Source organism: Stenella coeruleoalba (genome assembly GCF_951394435.1).
Source record: "Stenella coeruleoalba genome assembly, chromosome: 11".
Taxonomy (NCBI): Eukaryota; Metazoa; Chordata; class Mammalia; order Artiodactyla; family Delphinidae; genus Stenella; species Stenella coeruleoalba.
In genome coordinates this window covers 93,374,578-93,398,386 of record NC_137157.1, presented here as the reverse complement: position 1 = coordinate 93,398,386, position 23,809 = coordinate 93,374,578, and the positions used below count along the sequence as shown (strand labels likewise).

The following is a 23,809-nucleotide window of genomic DNA, read 5'->3' as shown; positions in this document are numbered from 1 at the left end:
GATGAAAGGAAGAGAGAGCCCTGAAGGAGAGATGAGTGTTATAGATAAAGGCTATCCTGTAAGAATTCACTGCCTTACAATTTACAGTTTATTCAGCTACTTCTGTCTAATATTCTCTGTGGAATCTGAAAAACTTGTATACGGTGGTCACCACAGCAAACTGTATCAATTTTGCTTCATAAATATATAGTCAGCAACATGTGGGGTCCTCATAAGTTTCACCATCATGAAGGTTGTTTAACAGGTCAGAGTCCTTTGTGTGAGTAAAATAAACTGTTCTCATTTTTTAATCCCAGATATCCAGCCTGGGAGTATTACTCATCTTTTCTCCCTGCTTCCTTTTATAGCTGTGGTCTCAGTGAAACACTATAGGCAGACATGAATAGGTTTTAACCTATTCATAAAGAATAATTAGCGCATAAATAACTGTCCCAGTAATGTTTTTGGGAGAATACAGAATTTCTGTGCTCTGATCCACTTTATTCATTAATTTTTAAAGTCAGGTTTATTGAATTATAATTTCTATATAGTAACATTTACCTTTTTAAAGTGTACAGCTTGATGAGTTCTGACACTTGAATACAGTTGTTTAATCACCATCACAATTAAGATATAGAAAAATTTTATCACCCCAAAGAGTTCCCTTGGCTTCAAAGTCAATCCCCACCACCCATTCCCAGCTGCTGTCTCCCATTAATCTGATTTCTGTTTTTATGGTTTTGCCTTTTCCAGAATGTCATAAGAATGGAATCACATCATACTTAGTTTCTGTGTCTGACTGTTTTCACTTAACGAAATGCTCTCGAGATTTTTTCATGAAATGCTCTCGAGATTTATTCACGTTGTTGCAGGGATCTGTAGATGTTCCTTTTTATTACTGAGTAGTGTGCCACTGTATGGATGTACAAGTTGTTTATCCTTTGATCAGTTGATGGACATTTAGATTGTTCTGGGTTTGAGGCTATTATGAATGAATCTGCTATAAACATTTTCATGGGAGCCTTGAGATATATCTATGTTTTATCTCCCCTGGGAGTAGGATTGATATGAACAGTTTTATGCTTAACTTAAAGTGACGACAAAACTGTTTTCCAAAGTACCTCTACCATTTTGTATTCTCCCCAGAAATTCATAAGAGTTCCAGTTTCTCCACTTCCTCAACAGCACTTGGTATTGTCCTCTTAATTTTAGATACTGTAGAGAGTGACTCATTAAGTGAGTATGTAATGGTATCCCCTTGTGGCTTTAACTTTTATTTCCTTGGTGACTAATAATGTTGAGCATCTTTTCATGTACTTGTTTATCACCTTTAAGCGTCTGTTCAAATTTTTCCCCCATTTTTTAATTGATTGTCTTAATAAGTTGTAAGAGTTCTTCACGTATTCTGGATAGTAGCCCTTTTCTTTCAGATATGGGTTTTACAAATATTTTCTCTTGATCTCTAACTCACCTTTTCATTGTCTCAAAGTTTTTTTATTTTGATAAAGTCTAATTTATCTTATCTTTTTATCTTTTGTAGTTCATGTTTTTTGTATCCTATTTAAGAATTTAAAGAAAGACTTAAATTCCTTGTGTTTGTTGTTAAATAAAATAAAGCTATAGTAATGAATATAGTATAATATTGACATGAATATAAAAATACAGATCAATGGAACAAAATAAAGTCCATTTGATTTTTGCTGTTATCACATCTAGAATATTAATACTTGCTTAGTCTCATTAAGTAGTCAGTGTTCACATTTCTCTGATTTCTTAAAATAGCTTTTCCACTTGTTTGTTTGAATTGTGATCAAAATAAGACCCAAACTTTATGACGAATTGACATATCTCCTAAGTCTCTCTTTATCTATAGCCCCCCTTTCAGCTGTTTTTTCTTACTTTTTTATTTTAATTGAAGAAACTGATGGTTTGCTCTGTAGAATTCCCCCACAGTCTAGATATTGCTGAGCTGCATACCGGAAAGACCATTTAGTGCATTCTTCTGTTCCATTTCCTGTGAATTGGTAGTTATATCCAGGGGCTCGATTAGATTCCTGGTCAATTTCTTTGTTTTTTAAGACTACACCATAGGCAGTGGTGTGTTCTGCTTCAGGAGGCACTTAATGTCTGATTTGCTCTCTGTTTGGGTGTTATCAGCCCTTGAGAACCATGGCCTGGACCCCTAAGGGTACACTTCATGCCAGTCCCTTCGTTGTGCTTGCTTACTAGACCATCATGCAGTAATGAGCACCTACCATATAGGTGGGAGTTGGAGATGTGGAAATAGGTAAGGTAGGGATTGGCCCAGAAGTAGTTTGCAATCAGCTGGGGAGCAAACTAGGGTGGGAGATACAGGAAAGTTATTATGGTGCCACTTAAGTGTTGAAATGGAAGAATCTCAGTGTAATTTGAAACCACGGATGGAGGAGATCACTAGCAGTCTTCACCTGGCCACTCATCAGCACAAGAAAGCCTTTGACATTATTTCATGTTCATGATGTTTTACAGTAAGTCAACAGAGCAAACAAACACCAAATGAGCCATTAAAACATCTCAGCTCCATATAGTTTGGTTGCAATATGGCTTAGTAGAGGATGTGAAGAAAAGATAGGAACATTTTAGCAGCCAGCAAACTTGATATTGTCAATAATCAACAGCATTTTACCTCCCATACCCTTCTCCTGCCCCAACAGCTAATGTAATCCTAGGCTATCTTAGCAGAATTACCATGTATAGTCTCTAAAAGATAATGATTCTGCTCTATTCTGCACTGGTCAAGCTATTCCATGAGAACTACAAGAGGAAGGTGTACAAAGAATCATACAATCTGAGGAGAGAAAGAGGAATAAAGGCTGGACATGAAATAATTGAGGAATCGTCAGAAAGACTAGGGATGCCAACCTCAGAGAAGAGTTGGTGGCAATAGCTCGGCATCGTCCAGCATTTCAAGGGCTCCTGTGTTGAAGGTGGACACAGCCTCTCCCAGAGCACAAACAGACAAAGGGGGGAATTGCAGAAAAGAGGAACAGTCTGAGCTGGCCAAAATGTGAAGGGATGGTACAGGGATAACAATTTCCTGTCAATTGGCAGGCACGTCGCAGAGGGGATCAAAGCATCAAATTTAGTGTTTGATCTGTCTTTTCTATTTCTCCAGTTTTAAGACTGTGAGTTTGAAGGAGCCAGAGCCTCAGTCATTTTTTTTGTTTGCCCCTGACTGATTTACTGCTGGAATTCCCACCCCAGTTCTTACGATTTTACTTCAATCTCCTCAGTCAGCCAGTCTGATCCCTCCCTGATACTCAACAGATGACAATGCTGTCTTTTTCTTTTAATCGAGATATAATTGACTTATAACATTATATTAGTTCTAGGTGCACAACACAGTGATCCGATATATGTGTGTACCATGAAATCATCACCACAATAAGTCTAGTTAACATCCGTCACCACACACAGTTACAGATGTTTTTTTTCTTGTGATGAGAACTTTTAAGATTTACTCTCTCAGAAACTTTCAAATATGCAATACACTATTATTAGCTATAGACACCATGCTGTACATTATATATCCAGGACTTATTTATTTTACAACTGGAAGTTTGTACCTTTTGACCCCCTTCACCCGTTTTACCCGCCCCCTACCACCCTCGCCTGGCAAGCACCTGTCTGTTCTGTGTTTCTATGAGTTGTTTTCTTAGATACCATATGTAAATGAGACCATACAATATTTGTTTCTGTCTGATTTATCTCAGCATAACACCCTCAAGGTCCAGCCATGTTGTTGCAAGTGGCAGGACATCCACCACTACCTTCTTTCTTGACCACATGCACCTTCCAGCTCCAAGTCCCTGGAAGTCACTCCCTTCCACCTCAAACCTTCCCCATGTGTTTCCCCATATTTTTCTTCCTTTTTGTCTTTTTAAGAACAAAATCTTCCTCTGCTTCTGGCTCTTTCCTCTCTTCAGCCCTCTGTAATCTGCTTTTCACATATTCCTACTCTATTAAAAATGCTCTGCAAAAAGTTCACTCTTGACTACAGGGAAAGTAAGTGATGAGCACTGAGACAAGAGAAAGAAGAGACAGAGGCCCGGTCCATGGCTTCAAAGTGAAGTCCATTGGCCACTTGAATCAGAAACACCTGGGGACTTGAGAAAAATGTACAGCCTTAGGCCCCACTCCAGACCAATGTATCTAAAACTTGGGGACTGGGGCTTATAAATCAGTATTTTAATTATATGTTTTTGTTGATAATTACACAGAAAGTCTGAGAAGCACTGGGCTACATCATAAAGATTTAGCCAGTGGGTGCCCATTCAAGCTGGCTTCATGTTCTTTTGCCATTTTATCATGTTTGTTGTTGTCATTGTCTTTTGTTTGAATACTTCCTTGTTTGGGGGCACAACAAGGTGTTCTCTGCTCATCTTGTACTTTCTCTACCCAGCCTGACTTGGAGTAGGCTTCAAGGAGTCCTGGTGTCTTTTACTGGAAAATGGCCTTTAGAAGTGAAGATCTGGACATGAGATGGACTCATTGCTACTGGACTGTTAGTGCCCTCAGGCCTTTTCAGTGGACAGAGCTAAGGAACACACACACACACGATACACATATGCACAAAATCATGCACACAATCACATTTACATCTATGTCTATACCTATCTATCTGTCTACCTATTATCTATCTGTTTGTCTACCTGTGTATCTACATATTGAAAACCATGAATTGACTGATCCCAACCTAACACCATGGATCACTGGAATCATTCTAGTTTCTTCTTTTTGTGTGTAATTCCATCTCAGACAGTGAGAAACCTGGCTTCTAGTATATTTACCTATTTGACCAGTGTATGTAACTTTTCTCCCATCTTTGCTGCCAATTCCTCCCCGCTCCAGCCCTGAGCCTGCATTCTCGGCCATCCTCCCTTAGGGTGTCTTCCTTAACCTGCCTGGGCTTGAACACCCCACATCAGGCCACACTCCTGCCCCATGAACAGGCTTCACCTGGTTCAGGCTCAGAAACCCAACTGGGCCACTGAAATCCCCACCTCCTCCCACACTGCAGGTGGTTTAGAACTGAATTTTTCAGGAAGGGATGGGAAAGGAAGGTGAGGAGAAGTGAGAAGAAGGTTAAAAAGAGAGGAAATGGGAAAAGAAATAGGAAGGAGACATAATACATTGAATAGGGAACCAAAGTAGATGAGAGTGGGTTAGAAACACCAGTTAGGAACCTTACATTCCAAGTCGGGGATGATGACAGTTTTATAGGAGTGTGACAGTGAGATGGAGAGAAGTGGGTCAATATGAGAGATATTTAGGAGGTAAGAGGGATAGAATTTGGCGATAGATTAAATACAAGAGGAGAGGGCAGACAGCAGAAGCAAGAAGAACTAAAATTCTGCAGGCTGTGGAACGAAAACCGCATTCACAGAAAGATAGACAAAATGAAAAGGCAGAAGACTATGTACCAGATGAAGGAACAAGATAAAAACCCAAGAAAAACAACTAAATGAAGTGGATACAGGCAGCCTTCCAGAAAAGGAATTCAGAATAATGATAGTGAAGATGATCCAGGACCTTGGAAAAAGAAAGGAGGCAAAGATAGAGAAAATGCAACAAATGTTTAACAAAGACCTAGAAGAATTAAAGAACAAACAAACAGAGATGAACAATACAATAACTGAAATGAAAACCACACTAGAAGGAATCCATAGCAGAATAACTGAGACAGAAGAACGGATAAGTGACCTAGAAGACAGAATGGTGGAATTCACTGCCACGGAACAGAATAAAGAAAAAAAAAATGAAAAGAAATGAAGACAGCCTAAGAGACCTCTGGGACAACATTAAAAGTAACAACATTCTCATTATAGGTGTCCCAGAAGGAGAAGAGAGAAAGAAAGGTCCCGAGGAAATATTTGAAGAGATTATAGTTGAAAACTTCCCTAACATGGGAGAAGAAATAGCCACCCAATTTTAGGAAGCACAGAAAGTCCCAGGCAGGATAAACCCAAGGAGAAACACGCTGAGACACATAGTAATCAAACTGACAAAAATTAAAGACAAAGAAAAATTATTAAAAGCAACAAAGGAAAAACGACAAATAACATACAAGGGAACTCCCATAAGGTTAACATCTGATTTCTCAGCAGACAATCTACAAGCCAGAAGTGGGTGGCGTGATATATTTAAAGTGATGAAAGGGAAGAACCTACAACCAAGATTACTCTACTCAGCAAGGATTGCTTTCAGATTCAATGGAGAAATCAAAAGCTTTACAGACAAGCAAAAGCTAAGAGAATTCAGCACTACCAAACCAGCTCTACAACAAATGCTAAAGGAACTTCTCTAAATGTGAAACACAAGGGAGGAAAAGGACCTGCAAAAACAAACCCAAAACATTAAGAAATGGTAACAGAAACATACATATTGATAATTACCTTAAAGGTGAATCGATTAAATGCTCCAACCAAAAGACACAGGCTTGCTGAATGGATACAAAAACAAGACCCATATATATGCTGTCTACAAGAGACCCACTTCAGACCTAGGGACTGAAAGTGAGAGGATGGAAAAAGATATTCCATGCAAATGGAAATCAGATGACAGCTGGAGTAGCAATACTCATGTCAGATAGAATAGGCTTTAAAATAAATAATGTTACAAGATACAAGGAAAGACACTACATAATGATCAAGGGATCAGTCCAAGAAGAAGATATAACAATTATAAATATATATGCACCCAACATAGGGCCACCTGAATACATAAGGCAAATGCTAACAGCTATAAAAGAGGAAATCGACAGTAACACAATAATAGTGGGGGACTTTAACACCTCACATACAACAATGGACAGATCATCCAGACAAAAAATTAATAAGGAAACACAAGCTTTAAATGACACAATAAACCAAACAGATTGAATTGATATTTATAGGACATTTCATCTGAAAACAGCAGATTACAATTTCTTCTCAAGTGCACATGGAACATTCTCCAGGATAGATCACATCTTGGGTCACAAATCAAGCCTCGGTAAATTTAAGAAAACTGAAACCATATCAAGCATCTTTTCCGACCACAATGCTATGAGATTAGAAATCAATTACAGGGAAAAAAACGTAAAAAACAAAACACATGGAGGCTAAACAGTACGTTACTAAATAACCAAGAGATCACTGAAGAAATCAAGGGGGAAATCAAAAAATACCTAGAGACAAATGACAATGAAAACACAGTGATCCAAAACCAATGGGATGCTGCAAAAGCAGTTCTAAGAGGGAAGTTTATAGCTATACAAGCCTACCTCAAGAAACAAGAAAAATCTCAAATAAACAATCTAACCTTACACCTAAAGGAACTAGAGAAAGAAGAACAAACAAAACCCAAAGTTAGTAGAAGGAAAGAAATCATAAAGATCAGAGCAGAAATAATTGAAATAGATATAAAGAAAACAATAGCAAAGATCAATAAAACTAAAAGCTGGTTCTTTGAGAAGATAAACAAAATGGATAAACCACTAGCCAGACTCATCAAGAAAAAAAGGGAGAAGACTCAAATCAATAGAATTAGAAATGAAAAAGGAGAGGTAACAACTGACACTGCAGAAATAAAAGAGACCATGAGAGATTACTACAAGCAACTCTATGCCAATAAAATGGACAATCTGGAAGAAATGGACAAATTCTTAGAAATGCACAACCTGCCAAGACTGAATCAGGAAGAAATAGAAAATATGAACAGACCAATCACAAGCACTGAAATTGAAACTGTGATTAAAAATCTTCCAACAAAGAAAAACCCAGGACCAGATGGCTTCACAGGCGAATTCTATCAAACATTTAGAGAAGCGCTAACACCTATCCTTCTCAAACTCTTCCAAAATATAGCAGAGGGAAAAACACTCCCAAACTCCTTCTACGAGGCCACCATCACCTTGATACCAAAACCAGACAAGGATGTCACAAAGAAAGAAAGCTACAGGCCAATATCACTGATGAACATAGATGCAAAAATCCTCAACAAAATACTAGCAAACAGAATCCAACAGCACATTAAAAGGATCATACACCATGATCAAGTGGGGTTTATTCCAGGAATGCAAGGATTCTTCAATATACGCAAATCTATCAATGTGATAAACCATATTAACAAACTGAAGGAGAAAAACCATATGATCATCTCAGTAGATGCAGAGAAAGCTTTTGACAAAATTCAACACCCATTTATGATAAAAACCCTGCAGAAAGTAGGCATAGAGGGAACTTTCCTCAACATAATAAAGGCCATATATGACAAGCCCACAGCAAACATCATCCTCAATGGTGAAAAACTGAAAGCATTTCCACTAAGATCAGGAAAAAGACAAGGTTGCCCACTCTCACCACTCTTATTCAACATAGTTTTGGAAGTTTTAGCCACAGCAATCAGAGAAGAAAAGGAAATAAAAGGAATCCAAATCGGAAAAGAAGAAGTAAAGCTGTCACTGTTTGCAGATGACATGATACTATACATAGAGAATCCTAAAGATGCTACCAGAAAACTACTAGAGCTAATCAATGAATTTGGTAAAGTAGCAGGATACAAAATTAATGCACAGAAATCTCTGGCATTCCTATATACTAATGATGAAAAATCTGAAAGTGAAATCAAGAAAACACTCCCATTTACCATTGCAACAAAAAGAATAAAATATCTAGGAATAAACCTACCTAAGGAGACAAAAGACCTGTATGCAGAAAATTATAAGACACTGATGAAAGAAATTAAAGATGATACAAATAGATGGAGAGATATACCATGTTCTTGGATTGGAAGAATCAACATTGTGAAAATGACTCTACTACCCAAAGCAATCTATAGATTCAATGCAATCCCTATCAAACTACCAATGGCATTTTCACAGAACTAGAACAAAAAATTTTGCAATTTGTATGGAAACACAAAAGACCCCGAATAGCCAAAGCAATCTTGAGAACGAAAAAAGGAACTGGAGGAATCAGGCTCCCTGACTTCAGACTATACTACAGAGCTACAGTTATCAAGACGGTATGGTACTGGCACAAAAACAGAAAGATAGATCAATGGAACAGGATAGAAAGCCCAGAGATAAACCCATGCACATATGGACACCTTATCTTTGATAAAGGTGGCAGGAATGTACAGTGGAGAAAGGACAGCCTCTTCCATAAGTGGTGCTGGGAAAACTGGACAGGTACATGTCAAAGTATGAGATTAGATCACTCCCTAACACCATACACAAAAATAAGCTCAAAATGGATTAAAGACCTAAATATAAGGCCAGAAACTATCAAACTCTTAGAGGAAAACATAGGCAGAACACTCTATGACATAAATCACAGCAAGATCCTTTTTGACCCACCTCCTAGAGTAATGGAAATAAAAACAAAAATAAATAAATGGGACCTAATGAAACTTCAAAGCTTTTACACAGCAAAGGAAACCATAAAGAAGACCAAAAGACAACCCTCAGAATGGGAGAAAATATTTGCAAATGAAGCAACTGACAAAGGATTAATCTCCAAAATTTACAAGCAGCTCATGCAGCTTAATAACAAAAAAACAAACAACCCAATCCAAAAATGGGCAGAAGACCTAAATAGACATTTCTCCAAAGAAGATATACAGACTGCCAACAAACACATGAAAGAACGCTCAACATCATTAATCATTAGAGAAATGCAAATCAAAACTACAATGAGATATCATCTCACACCAGTCAGAATGGCCATCATCAAAAAATCTAGAAACAATAAATGCTGGAGAGGGTGTGGAGAAAAGGGAACACTCTTGCACTGCTGGTGGGAATGTGAATTGGTTCAGCCACTATGGAGAACAGTATGGAGGTTCCTTAAAAAACTACAAATAGAACTACCATATGACCCAGCAATCCCACTACTGGGCATATACCCTGAGAAAACCGAAATTCAAAAAGAGTCATGTACCAAAATGTTCGTTGCAGCTCTATTTACAATAGCCCAGAGATGGAAACAACTTAAGTGCCCATCATCGGATGAATGGATAAAGAAGATGTGCATATATACAATGGAATATTACTCAGCCATAAAAAGAAACGAAATTGAGCTATTTGTAATGAGGTGGATAGACCTAGAGTCTGTCATACAGAGTGAAGTAAGTCAGAAAGAAAAAGACAAATACCATATGCTAACACATATATATGGAATTTAAGAAAAAAAAAATGTCATGAAGAACCTAGGGGTAAGGCAGGAATAAAGACGCAGACCTCCTAGAGAATGGACTTGAGGTTATGGGGAGGGGGAAGGGTGAGCTGTGACAGGGCGAGAGAGAGTCATGGACATACACACACTAACAAACGTAGTAAGGTAGGTAGCTAGTGGGAAGCAGTCGCATGGCACAGGGATATTGGCTCGGTGCTTGGTGACAGCCTGGAGGGGTGGGATAGGGAGGGTGGGAGGGAGGGAGATGCAAGAGGGAAGAGATATGGGAACATATGTATATGTCTAACTGATTCACTTTGTTATAAAGCAGAAACTAACACACCATTGTAAAACAATTATACCCCAATAAAGATGTTTAAAAAAAAAAGCCATAATTCGAAAAGATACATGCACCCCGATGTTCATTGCAGGACTATTTACAATAGCCAGGACATGGAAGTAACTGAAATGTCCATCAACAGAGGAATGGGTAAAGAAGTGGTACATTTATACAGTGGAGTATTACTCAGCCATGAAAAGGAACGAAATTGGGTCATTTGTAGAGACGTGGATGGACCTAGAGACTGTCATACAGAGTGAAATAAATCAGAAAGAGAAAAACACGTATCGTATATTAACACATATATGTGGAATCTAGAAAAATGGTACAGATGAACCAGTTTGCAAGGCAGAAATAGAGACACAGATGTAGAGAACAAAGGTATTGACACCAAGGGGGGAAAGTGGGACAGGGTGGTGGGGGGTGGGATGAACTGGGAGATTGGGATTGACATATATACACTAATATGGATAGCTAATAAAAACCTGCTGTATAGGCAGCCCGGTGAGTACACCCCTCAGGATGGCCCGTACTCTGGATCCACTGGCAAAGAAGATCTTTAAAGGAGTTTTAGTAGGTGAACTTGTGGGCATTTTTGGAGCATATTTTTTGTTTAAAAAGATGAACACAAGCCAAGATTTCAGGCAAACAATGAGCAAGAAATTCCCTTTCCTCTTGGAAGTTTATTACAAATCCATTGAACACTCTGGAATGTATGGCATCAGAGAACAAGATCAAGAAAAATGGCTGAACAGCAAAAATTAGGAATGTGACCATCGATCAAAATTTGTCCTATTTCGTAGTATCAGGCAAGATTGAAATTCCTACGTTGACATGGATGGATTTTAGACTATTTAAGATTAAGTGTAAACTCTAATTAAGTCAGAGGTTTTGTTCTTTGGACTGTGAAGAAATTGATGGAAGGTTTGTTTATTATGTGATAAATGGAGTTTTGTTTATTACTCAAAATAAACCTGTTCTTTAAAAAAAACTCCCCTATAATTCTAAACATATAAACCTTTCAAAATAGATAAGATAGTAAAATATCTATTTTTAATATTTATTACATTTTTTCTTTTCCATTATAGTTTATTACAAGACATTGAATATAGTACCCTGCGCTATACAGTAGGACCTTGTTTATCCAATTTATCCCCCTCTCCTTTGCCCTTTGGTACCACAAGTTTTTCTTCTATGCCTGTGAGTCTGTTTCTGATTTCTAAATAAGTTCATTAATGTTTATTACATTTTAACTCACACTATCTAAAACTATATTAACTAAAAATATTGCTTTTATCCGTTTTCACTTTACCTGAAACAATACTTAAAACTCTACATCAGTGTCTCTACTAGAGCCACTTTGGGATAAAATTCGTCATAAAACAAAACAAACAAACAAAAAACCTGCTGTATAAAAAATAAATAAAATTCAAAAATTAAATAAGTAAGTGAATACAAGAGGCAAGGGAAGGGTAGAGATTTGTTTTAAGGATGAGTCCAAGGTCTCTGACTTAGTAATTGTGTAGATAATGATGCCATTGCTGGGAAGAACCCTGGAAGAGGATCAAATACTGCATATCTACACATTTGTACTTATATAGCATTACATACCTGCCTTTTATTATAGTTATTTATGTGCATGTAAGATTTTGAAATCAAAGCTTTTCAGAGATTGGCAAACTAAGGACCACAGGACAAATGAAGCGTGCTTTTGTACGGCCCACAAGGTTTTTACATTTTTAAGCGTTGTTAAGAAAAAAAAAGACATAAATGAAGATAGATATGCAACAAAGACTGTGTGGGGCCTGCAAAATCTAAAATATTTACTCTCTGGCCCTTTATTGAAAAAGTGTGTGGACCTCTGCTTTACACAGTTCATCTTGCTTTATGAGATAATGAATACATGTTTATAAAATTAAATTTTATACTTAAAACATTCTCCAAGGAATTTAAACTTATACAGTAAAAATAATACATAAGGAAGCATAAGTTTCATACACAGAAAAATAGAGAAATAAAAATGCATATTTTGAAACTTCAGATAAAATGGAGAATTTCCTGTTGACTTAGTCAATGAAAATTCATGGGGAAGAATTTGTAAGAACTTGAAAGTTCACCTTGGATGACCTAACTGAAAGAATCTAAGCAATCTTGAATTCTTGTGGCAAAATGAACATTTTTAATCTTGCAAAATTGTATGCTGTGAATGATAAATTATATTCTCCTAAACATCAAGTGTTATTGCTCATAAATTTCTCAGGTTCACCATTACTTCCATTTATGATAACTAGAGAAAAATACTCTTTAAACTGAATGTTAGTAGTTGAGCAGATAATGGCTCAACAATTTAGTAAATGCAAAGCCATATTCCATTATCTTGCTAACGATTATAGTTGCGTTTGTACAGAACCCAGTAATTTCTCCATGTAAAAACAATTGCTTCACCTCTTCGGCAGACCCCCACCAGAGTTTACATTGTGCCATGTTCTTTAATCTTTACCTAGAATTAGGGCTTGGATATTTTTGCAGTTGATTTCCTTTCGTAATTAACTTCATTTTTCTAGTTTTCTTAAGAGGCAGGGTTACAGGAATTGCCACGTAAATGAATATGCAATTTGGTAACTTGAGCTTAGCCAGGGACACTGTTTTTACGAGGACAGCAGCCAAGTTGATCTGTTTACATACGGGTGGTTATAAGCAAAACATATTAGTCATGGAGAAGAAAGGGAAAAAAAGGGAGAAAAAAGGCAGAGACCCTGCCCTGTCCCCTCCATCCAAGGAATTTGGCTTTAAGCACTCAGTTTAATGGAGACTTCCTTTATGAGGCATTTCCTTACCCCTCTGCCGTCTGTTTGTGAAGTTAGAATTATTACTTCTTTTCTTATACCCCATCCCATTATACCCAGTTCAAGTGTCTATTCTATAACGATTCCAGGCAATTGGTTTACATGTCCGCTTCTATCTGCCAGACTGTAAACTCCTTAGGGAAAGAACTGTACCTCATCTGTCTTTCTGGTCCCCTTGACAAATACGGTGCTGACTACAGAGCATTTTCCACAAACCTTTGTAGATGAGTAATTACACGAATGATTTGGAGTTCTTGGGAAATGGCAGTGTCTTGTGAGAGTGGAATCTTCTAGGACAAGAGAGAATAAAGAGAAATAAGGGTGCTGGGTATTGGAGGTCCTAGGACTCACCCCTCTTCCCTGATGGTTTCTCACTATAGAGAGAACATATCCAAGGCTCACTAGCCAAATGGAGGTAGTAGCAGAGATGGCTTTCTGTTCCCAATATCCATTCTCCCCTCCTTCCAAGGTAATGGAATCCTCAGTTTTTTGCCTGGACCCATGGCCACCCAGAAGGGAGTCTACAATGCCCAGCCTCCCTTGCAGTTGGGTGTGGTCGTGTGACCAGTGTCTGGCCAATGGGGTGCAGCACAGTGTGGCAGTTCCCAAGCCTCTTCCTGGTTTTCCCTCCTCATCATATGGCTTGGATCAACATGGTGAGGGCTACAGCCTGGGGATGGTGGGGCAAGTAGGCCAAGGAGCTTGAGATCCTGAGGACTTCCTGGCTCAGAGCTGCCACAAGAGCCTTAGACTATAAACCTGGACTATTGCCTGAGGAAGAAATAAAATTCTGTTTTTTAAAGCCACTGTTACTTTAGGTTTTCTCTAGCAGTCTCAGCCAAACCTATTCCTAAGCAATACAGGGCTCAGTATTGATAGTCTAAAGAGCTTAATCTCCTGCAGGGATTCCAATAAACTGACTTAAAAACAAACAAGGCAGAGCTGTCAGGACTTCTGCCTCTTCTCCAACCCAGACCTAGGCTTCAGGATTCGCTGAGTAAAGCTGGGTCTGCAATGTTCATTATGAGGAAACTTTCCCAGTTTTCTAGAAGAACAATAGGAGAGAAAGTTGGCAGGGTGGGGGGAGTAGAGAGAGAGGAAAGAGAGAAGACAGAACAGAGAGACTGAAAATAATAATGATTAATATTGGGCCTCTCGCCTCTCCCTCCCCTCTCCCCCAACATGAGAGCTGAATGCAAAGAAGAGAAAGCTGAGACTTCCACCCTAACTGAGGAAAACTGCAAAATACTAGAGCTCGAAGGGACAATAAAGAATAGAGAGGCCAATTCTGTCATTTTACAGATGAAGTGAGGTCTGGGGAGAAGAAATTACTTTATTCAGATCACACAGCTATAAGAATCAAAGGCAATAGTGGATCCTAAGACACTAATTACTGTTCTGTAGTGTGTTTTCTTGTTAATCACGGATTGTTAAAGATGGAAGAATGCTTAGTCCAACCTTCTCATTTTAAAAGTGAGGAAAGATGTATTGAGAGAGGACAAATAATTTGCCCATGGTCACATAGCTAGCTTTTTACTAACTCAAGCTTTTCTTCCCGAGTCTGTGCATACATGTACAAGTGTTGGATAATCTCAATTATCAATCCAGGGTAAATGTGCATATGCAGAGGAGCAGTAGAGTAAGAAACATAGCAAATATCAAAACACCCTCAATTTATGTGGGTCCATGAACAGTTAACAGTTTTTAACATCTAGCACTTTTCTTCATTCTCTAACTAGCAGCCAAAGGTATTTTGACTGTGTCTCCAAGTCCCCAAGAGGGATATATGTGTAATTATGTTTTAAATTTGCAAATGTTTTGTCTTTGAACTCCTAAATGGTAGCAGCATTAATCTTTGTCTTTAAACTGCTCTGTTAAGTTAGTTATGGTATGTTTCTACATACCTCCCTCTCTTTCTGTGACTACACAGGACTTCTGTGAGCAGGTCATGTGGCTCCTACAACTGAATCCATCAAGGAACTATCAATTTCCCTTTGAAAATAACATTGGCTTTTGACCTTGATGGAAACAGGGTAGAAGGAACCGAGATCAAGGAGAAATTAATTTGGAAAGGATGAAGCCGTCCTAACTCTGTGAATAAAATACACATGAAAGTTTCAGTAACGTGTAGGGGCACAAGGGGGAGTCACAGAGTCCCCAGAAGGGCGCTCACAGGAGAGGTGGCAGAAGTGGCACGCGGGAGTGAGACGGGGTGTGGGTGGCACCAGGATGCTAAAGGGTATTCTGGGAAGTGCTGGGGACAAGGGCACGTTGTGACTCGGGGTCTGCCCTTACTGGGAAGAAGCCTGGGGTGTGTTTACCTGGTGGCTGTCCTCTGTCCGAGCAGTACCCGTTGATGCCCTTGCAAACATTCCCATTTGCCCACTTCATTCTTAATGAGGCCAAATTGGTCATGCAGCTCACAGAAAAGGAGCATGTCTGTAGCTCTGGACGCAGTCACAAACTCATTGTACCTTGCACAGGAAGCTCGGCACTGACGCTCAGATGTCATGCTCTGAAGGTCAACTCCGAGTACACAGAAGCAGGCTAGGAACACAGACAGCTGAGCTGAGCACTCGCACCTAAAACGGGAAAGCCATACAGTGGTTTCCCTGTACCCTGAGCAGGGACAGAGGCAGGCTGGACACACCAGCCTCGGCCCTGGGCAGACTGCCCTTTGGAAAGAAAAGCAGTCCCTCCAGACTTTCCTGTTGGAAGTAGGGCCTGGGATTGAGGAGAGTAAAGGAGGTCGAAGGAAGCCTTCCTGCTGCAGCCAAACTAAACCAGGCTGAGCCCTGAGATCCTTTACCCCGCCATGTGCCTTGTTCTCCAGGCACCAGGGAGCGCTCCTAATCCCCCAGCGTGCCTCTCTGATCCCAAAGTGGTCCCTTTGCCTGGAGCACCCTTGTCCATCCCACCCACACCCACACAAATCAGCAGTAAAGAATTTGAATGGACTTAGAGATCATGTGCTCCAACCCCTTCTATCTACCCATCAAAGTCCACTTCAAACACCACCTCCTCCATAAAGACTTTGTGGTCCCTCTGTCTCTGAATACATTGGCACTTTGGCGCTCCCTTACGGTATCCATCACATGCCGTCTTGTGTTAGAGTTATTTCTGCACATATTTTTCACACCCACTACAGAGACATATTGAAAACTACAAATCTTTTTTTTATGGTAGATTTATAATTTTATGCAGATTCACTTTTTTTCTAACTTATTTTTGGCTGCGTTGGGTCTTCGTTGCTGCATGTGGGCTTTCTCTAGTTGCGGTGAGCGGGGGCTACTCTTTTGTTATGGTGCGCGGGCTTCTCATTGAGGTGGCTTCTCTTGTTGCGGAGCACGGGCTCTAGGCACGCGGGCTTCAGTAGTCGTGGCACGCAGGCTCAGTAGTTGTGGCTCATGGGCTCTAGAGCGCAGGCTCGGTAGTTGTAGTGCACGGGCTTAGTTGCTCCGTGGCATGTGGGATCTTCCCGGACCAGGGCTCGAACCCGTGTCCCCTGCATTGGCAGGCGGATTCTTAACCACTGCGTCACCAGGGAAGCCTGAAAACTACAAATCTTAAAAATATTTTGCTTTCCTAAAAATTAAATAATAACATGCATAGTTTCTACAATTAGAGCTTTCATGCTTTGGGAGGAAAACATTCTTTTAAGCAAAACAAAACTTTGTTTCTCTGCTTTTCTAGTTTCCCAAGTGTCTGGTTCGTATGTTTAATGGGTATTTACTCAGCCAACCTTGATCCCAAGCACACGGCAGCCTGTGAGCATTTTCAGGACAGAGGCAGCCCTACTCCTCTCTGTGAGCTCCCAAAGATTAAGCAGGAAGCCCAGAACACAGTAAGAACACAGTAAATGTATGATGAGATGACTAGAACTAGCATTAACTCAGTGATGATCAAGAAGTTTAAAAAGTCTTCTTCATGCTCTACGGAGACCACACAGCTCCCTTAACACAGGAAACATCACGACTCTTGATAAGCCTGCAGTACAAGATGCATAACTTCCTACCCTTCCCCTCCCCCCAGCTCAGTGCCCTTGGTGGGGAGCCACCTGCCTCCAGCCTTCTTTGCAAAAGTATTCACAGGACAATGGCATTAACATTGCACAGACTGGGCTTCCCTGGTGGTGCAGTGGTTAAGAATCCACCTGCCAATGCAGGGGACACAGGTTTGAGCCCTGGTCCAGCAAGATCCCACATGCTGCAGACCAACTAAGCCCGTGCTCCACAACTACTGAGCCCGCGTGCCATAACTACTGAAGCCCGCGTGCCTAGAGCCTGAGCTCCGCAACAAGAGAAGCCACCGCAATGAGAAGCCCGCACACCACAACGACGAGTAGCCCCCACTCGCCGCAACTAGAGAAAGCCCGCACACAGCAACAAAGACCCAACGCAGACAAAAAGAAAGAAATAAAATAAATAAATTTATTTTAAAAAATTGCACAGACTAACACGTCTTTGGATTTTTCTGGGGGCCACTGCTGCTGCTACTGCTGCAGTTTCTGCTGTAGTCCATTTAGCAAATGTCTTGGGAATGCAGTTTCTCAAATGTCTTAGAAGCTTCTCTACTTTTGATCCCTGCAGCATCACTTTCCACATCCTCAATCAGAAATCAGAAGGTACCCACACTGTTTCCTGTGTTCACGATAGCAGTAAGTGCAGAGAGCAGTAGACTCCTGGGTGGCTGCCAGGTTGGGGGCGGGGGGCGGGCAGAGAGGACACAGAGCGGCAGCAGCACTGATGCTACTTAGTTTTTTATTTATTTATTTTTTTTCCGTACGCGGGCCTCCCACTGTTGTGGCCTCTCCCGTTGCGGAGCACAGGCTCCGGATGCGCAGGCTCAGCGGCTGTGACTCACGGGCCCAGCCGCTCCGCGGCATGTGGGATCTTCCCGGACCGGGGCACGAACCCGTGTCCCCTGCATCGGCAGGCGGACTCTCAACCACTGTGCCACCAGAGAAGCTGTCTACTTAGTTTTTTAAATCAGTATTAGGAGGACCAGATCAAAATACAGACCTGCATCTTCTAGGGCATCTTCTAGTCAGTCTGGTCAACGGTTTTCAAAATATGATCCGTGGCTGCCCTGAATTCTTCGAAGGTATCTGAAGAATGGAGGTCTCTGGGGGATGCCAGCAGAAGGGGTAGCGGCAGACAGTCGTGAGAGAGAATGGAGTGGGCAAAGCTTCAAACATTGACTCACAGCAGCCTTTCTCTGTGTGTCTTACTTTATGAAATGGATTTTAAATTGTATTTTATTATTTATTTTTTATTATTAAAATTGCCAAAAATACATGAAAATAGGGAGAACCCAAAACACCCCAACTTTAAATGAAATAACCCTGAGTGTTTTGCCTTACCTGTTTCTGTTTTATTTTTCTTAGAAGCAGCTATTCGAAATAATACTTCTGTCACTAATTTTTTAAAAAATACTGGGTTAGATAACTCACTTCCAATATAGATTACAGTTTGCTGGCTCCAATTGCTGCATCATGAATTTAATCTATTGAAAGGAAAGTGTCAGGTCTGGGTGCCAGATTTCATATTTGCAGAGATTCCATTGTTTTTGACCCAAGGTAATTCTGTCTTCAAGATATTGCATTGAGTTCCCATTACATTATTTTCTCACATTTAAAATCCTCCTCATGGGAATTCCCTGGAGGTCCAGTGGTTAGGACTCGGCGCTTTCACTGCCGGGGGGCCCGGTTTCGATCCCTGATCAGGAAACTAACATCCCACAAGCTGTGTGGCGTAGCCAAAAAAAACCCTCCTCCTCAGAAATTCAACACCTTCTATTATGATACTCAAAAGGATCTAACGTCTCCCCATAGTAGACTGTTACTTTGATTCCCCCAATGAGCCACGCTCTGTGTGATGCCCTTGTGTGGTCCCCTCTCAAGTTGACATCGCTTGCCAAATGCAATGGATTCTTGATAAGCTTTTGTATGGGACTTGTCTCCTTGGAATGCTCCTTGTTGAAACCAAGCCCACATGCTGGGAGCAAGCCCAAGCAGCCACATGAAGGGGCCCTTGTTGAAGAAGATTGAGATGCCTGACTGACAGCATCAGCTGAGTGGAGCGACAAGCCAGCAACAAGTACCAACACCCAGCCAGAGAAGCGAGGCCATTAAAATCTTCCAGCCACCCCAGTGCCCCAGCCGGTACCGCACGAAGCAGAACCGCCCAGTCAACCCCCGGAATCATGTGAAGTAATAAACTTCATGTGATGTGAAATTGTGTTAAGCCACTACATTTTTTTCTTTTTTTTTTTTCCGGTACGCAGGCCTCTCACTGTTGTGGCCTCTCCCGTTGCGGAGCACAGGCTCCGGACGCGCAGGCTCAGCAGCCATGGCTCACGGGCCCAGCCGCTCCGCGGCATGTGGGATCTTCCCGGACTGGGGCACGAACCCGTGTCCCCTGCATCGGCAGGCGGACTCTCAACCACTGCGCCACCAGGGAAGCCCAAGCCACTACATTTTAAGGTGTTTTGTTATGCAGGTGTTTAGTTATGATAACTAAAGCACATCATTTTCTCCACTCTTCCTAGACCAAAAAAACAAAACTTCTCTTTCAGTTCAATAAGCATATAGTAAGTGTATAGCACACGGCAGAAACTATGCTAGATACTGGAACCACCATGGCAAATGAGTCTATTCCTGTCCTCTGGATTGGTCACCTGGTAGGACAAACAGACACGTAAACAACTAAAAATAGTGGAGAGTCACACATGCAATAACAAACGTGTGTACAAGAAATAGGACTAGTAGAAAGGAGTAATTAACTATTGAAAAAGGGTGCCAAGAAAAGTTTCTTAGAGGCAGAAGCACCTGAGCAGGGTTTATAAGGGTGAATTGGGGAAAGCAGCTGGGGCATGCTGCAGAAATGATAGTAATGGGACATGGTGTGTGCAAACAACTGCAAAAATTCATCTCTACTGAAAGGACGAGGGAGGGAGAGGCAAACATGAGAGTGGAGGTGTGGACAGGGTCACGGTAACGTAGGAGAGCTTCACTTAACTCTGTGGGCAATGAGGAGAGTTTAAAGGAGAGGAATACCAGACATAGTCATGCTTTGAAAGATCATGTGGACTGCTATTTGCAGGATAGATCTTCAGGAGCAGAACCAGAAATAATAGCATTTGTTACAGGCTTGAACTTGGGCAGTGGAAGTAGAACTGAGGGGAGAGAGTGGGTTTGAGTAATATTGAAAAGAGAAAAATGGGCAAAGAGTGAAAATTTTGTGTTTCACCATCCCCTCTTCAGAGCTGGTGCACTAGGGCTAGGGACAAGACTGGCGCAGCTGGGAGAATGGCTTCATGCAAGAGGATTAAGCAAGTAAGTAAATATATGGGGGGATAGCAGGGCAATTTCTCACTGTTGGAGAAAGGCGTTACGAATGTGGAAAGGAGAAACTGGTATTGGATTGGAATTGAAGATATCAGTTTGAAGTCATGGTTTAAGATAGATTACATGATAGATGATAGGTAGGTAGGTAGGTAGATAGATAGATATGGAAATAGGTATGAACAGATAGGTGTGTTATATTTCGTAGCTGTGGGCACCAAGAGGGCTTAGAAGCAATGACACCCCAGTTGGGCTGAAATCCCAGCATCCAAATCTCAGTTTCTGCCTTCTTGGAGAAATATCTGATTCCAGGGCTAGGGCAGGAAGAGAACAAGATGATGAGTCTGGAAATGTTGTTCCAGAAAGTAAAGAAGCACTCAGAGAGCTATGAGGACATGCCCAAAGGACACAGGAGCCAGCCTAACGGGACTCCCACTGGCCAGAGCTGGGATGATTTGAACCCCAAAATAAATAATGATACTGATTATAATCCATCAGGGAAAAAACTCAAAATTCATGAGTTCATACTGATATAAATACACAAATAAATAAACATGAGGGAGAAGAGAAACCTCCGCCTTATAGCAGAATGCCAACCAATAAGTATAGAAGAAATGATGGAATTAGAAAATCATTACTTGGCAACCATCACAGTAATAACTAGTTTAGGTAGAATCATCATTGGATGCTAAAACTCACAGGGAGCATTTGACGAGGCTATGGACATAGTCTCAAAACAGATCCTGCAAATATTTACCTGATTATTTAAAAGTACAAAATACTTACTAATTAACTTTAAAGTGGACAAACTTAGCCAGCACCATCTTAAGTGATAAAAAAAGGTTATCAGTGACAGGATAAATTGACATTAAGTTACTCCCGATAAACTGAGAAAACACAGCATTACTTCCATGAAATTCCTGCCAAAAATGCATGACTCGAATCTAGTAATGAGAAAACATCAGATCAACCCGAGATGAGGGACATTCTACAAAGTAATTAGCCTGCTCTCTTTAAAAAATGTCAAAGTTGTAAAAAACAAGGGAAGAATGAGGAAATATTCCAGATTGAAGGAGACTAAAAAAGACTTAATGACTAAGTACGACACATGATCCTAGGTTGGATTCTGAAATTATAAAGCACATTATTGAGATGACTGTAGAAATTTGAATGGGGCCTATAGCTCAGATGGCAGGATTACAGCAGTATTTATTTCCTGGTCTCCATGGTTTCACTCTGGTTAAATAGGTGTCCTTGTTTTAAGGAAATACATACTGAAGTAATAGAGGGTGATGGGATACCATGTGTGCAACTGCTCTCAACTGGTTCAGAAAAAGGTGACAATACTATGTATAAGTATACAGATGGAACAATAAGACAAATGAGGTAAAATGTTAACAACTGGGGAGTTTGAATGAAGGATATATGGAAGTTCTCATGCTATTCTTGCAATTTTTCTATAAATTTGCAATTATTTTAAAACAAATTTTTAATGAAGTAATATTCTAGAAAGTGCAAACTCATCTATAGTGACAGAAAGCAGATCACTGGTTGTCTGAGTGGGGAGGGGCCAGAGGAAAGAATTAGAATTACACAGGGACACAAGGAAACTTTGGGGAGTAACAGATACGTTCATTGTCTTGATTGTGGTATTGACTTCCTTGGTGTAAGCATATGTCAAAACTTACACTGCGCCCATTAAAACTCTATTAATAAATAAAATAGAAAAAATTATTTTAAAAATTCCTGATTCCTGCCTTGGGAATCCAACCAACTTTTTTTGGTCATGCTCTTCCAATATTCCTGGAATGTCCTATCCCAGGAATTTCCTCCATCTTACCCACTCCTCCATAATCAAGATGCTAATGGAATTCCATCTCCTCCATTGACTCTTCCTTCACTGAAATCTGCTGTCTTTCATTGATTCAACAAATCTTATCGTCGAATTTTAAAGCATAGTAATCTTTACAATTCATACAGTGGAAGTATACAGTCTTTTCTATTGCTATACTTATAATCGATTCAAATATTCATTTTTATGTTTCCGGCTTATTTTTACATCAGAGCTGAACGTCAGATGTTTAAGTTCCTGGAGGATACATACTGTTAAGCAGTACTGTACGACGCCTACCTCGGGGCCATCAGGGCCTGAGGAGGGACGGGCAGGAGGGGAGCACAGGGAATGTGGCTGGGGTCAGGCCTGGGGCTCCAGCCCCAGTGCCACCACTAACCAGCTGTCCGCTGTGTGCCAAGAATGCCTTGCCTCCACCTGAAACTAACACAACGTTGTACATCAGCTATACTTCAATTAAAAAAAAATGCAGCATTTAGCAAGGTTCATCTTACAGTTGATGCCATTTTACAGTTATAAATGGCAGCACTTTTTTTTCCTTAGTGATGTTTAAAATAAAGGTGTAAAGTGTTGGCTGTTTCCTGTGGTTGATTCACTACTGCACGGGTACAGGATGGTTGTAAATGTATGGATTGTTTGCCTTCGTGATCATGTGGCCGACTGGGAGCTGTGGCTGGCCGCCTGGCTGCTGCCGCCCAGCATTATGGGAGATTAGTGTACCATGTATTGCTAGCCCAGGAAAAAACTTAAAATTCAGAATTTGAGACAAATAAATTAAGTGTAGGTGTATCTTAAATGATTAAAAAAGGCAGGGGGAACTAGTCTGGATTAAAGGAGATTAAAGAGAAATGACAACCAAAAACATAAAAGTAAAAGAGAATGTTTTGCCTCACCACTTTAGGTCAAGATTTCCCCTATGTCAAAACAAGGGGTGGATTAAATGTCATTCATCCACCAACAAAATGTTCTCAACTTTTAGGTGATTTGAGGTGTGACCACTAGATGGAGCCCATGAACCCATGTCCGTGCTTAGGCTTTACAAGGAGAGGTGGTGAGAGGGCAGAAAGCTCAGAAAGCATGGGTACAGATGTCCCTGTGCTTGATGCAACCGGGCTGGCACCGGGAAAGAAGGAGAAGTTGTCCCCCTCAGGCAATGGTGTTCCTGTGTCTTTAACACCTGGGTTAGGAAATTAGAGATCGGAGGAAGGCAGGCTAAAGTGAAAGTCACAAATATTTTTTATTCTCTTTACT

The 23,809-nt window shown here is 40.5% G+C and overlaps 1 protein-coding gene across 1 annotated transcript; it reads left to right on the top strand.

Annotated features, from left to right (window-relative positions):
• The first annotated feature begins 11,022 nt into the window (after positions 1 to 11,022).
• On the top strand, positions 11,023 to 11,319 carry LOC307194130 (protein CEBPZOS-like). The gene has a single exon (XM_079937016.1). It carries the CDS (start codon positions 11,038 to 11,040, stop codon positions 11,278 to 11,280), a length of 243 nt encoding a protein of 80 aa, XP_079793142.1. The 5' UTR covers positions 11,023 to 11,037; the 3' UTR covers positions 11,281 to 11,319.
• Positions 11,320 to 23,809: the final 12,490 nt, after the last annotated feature.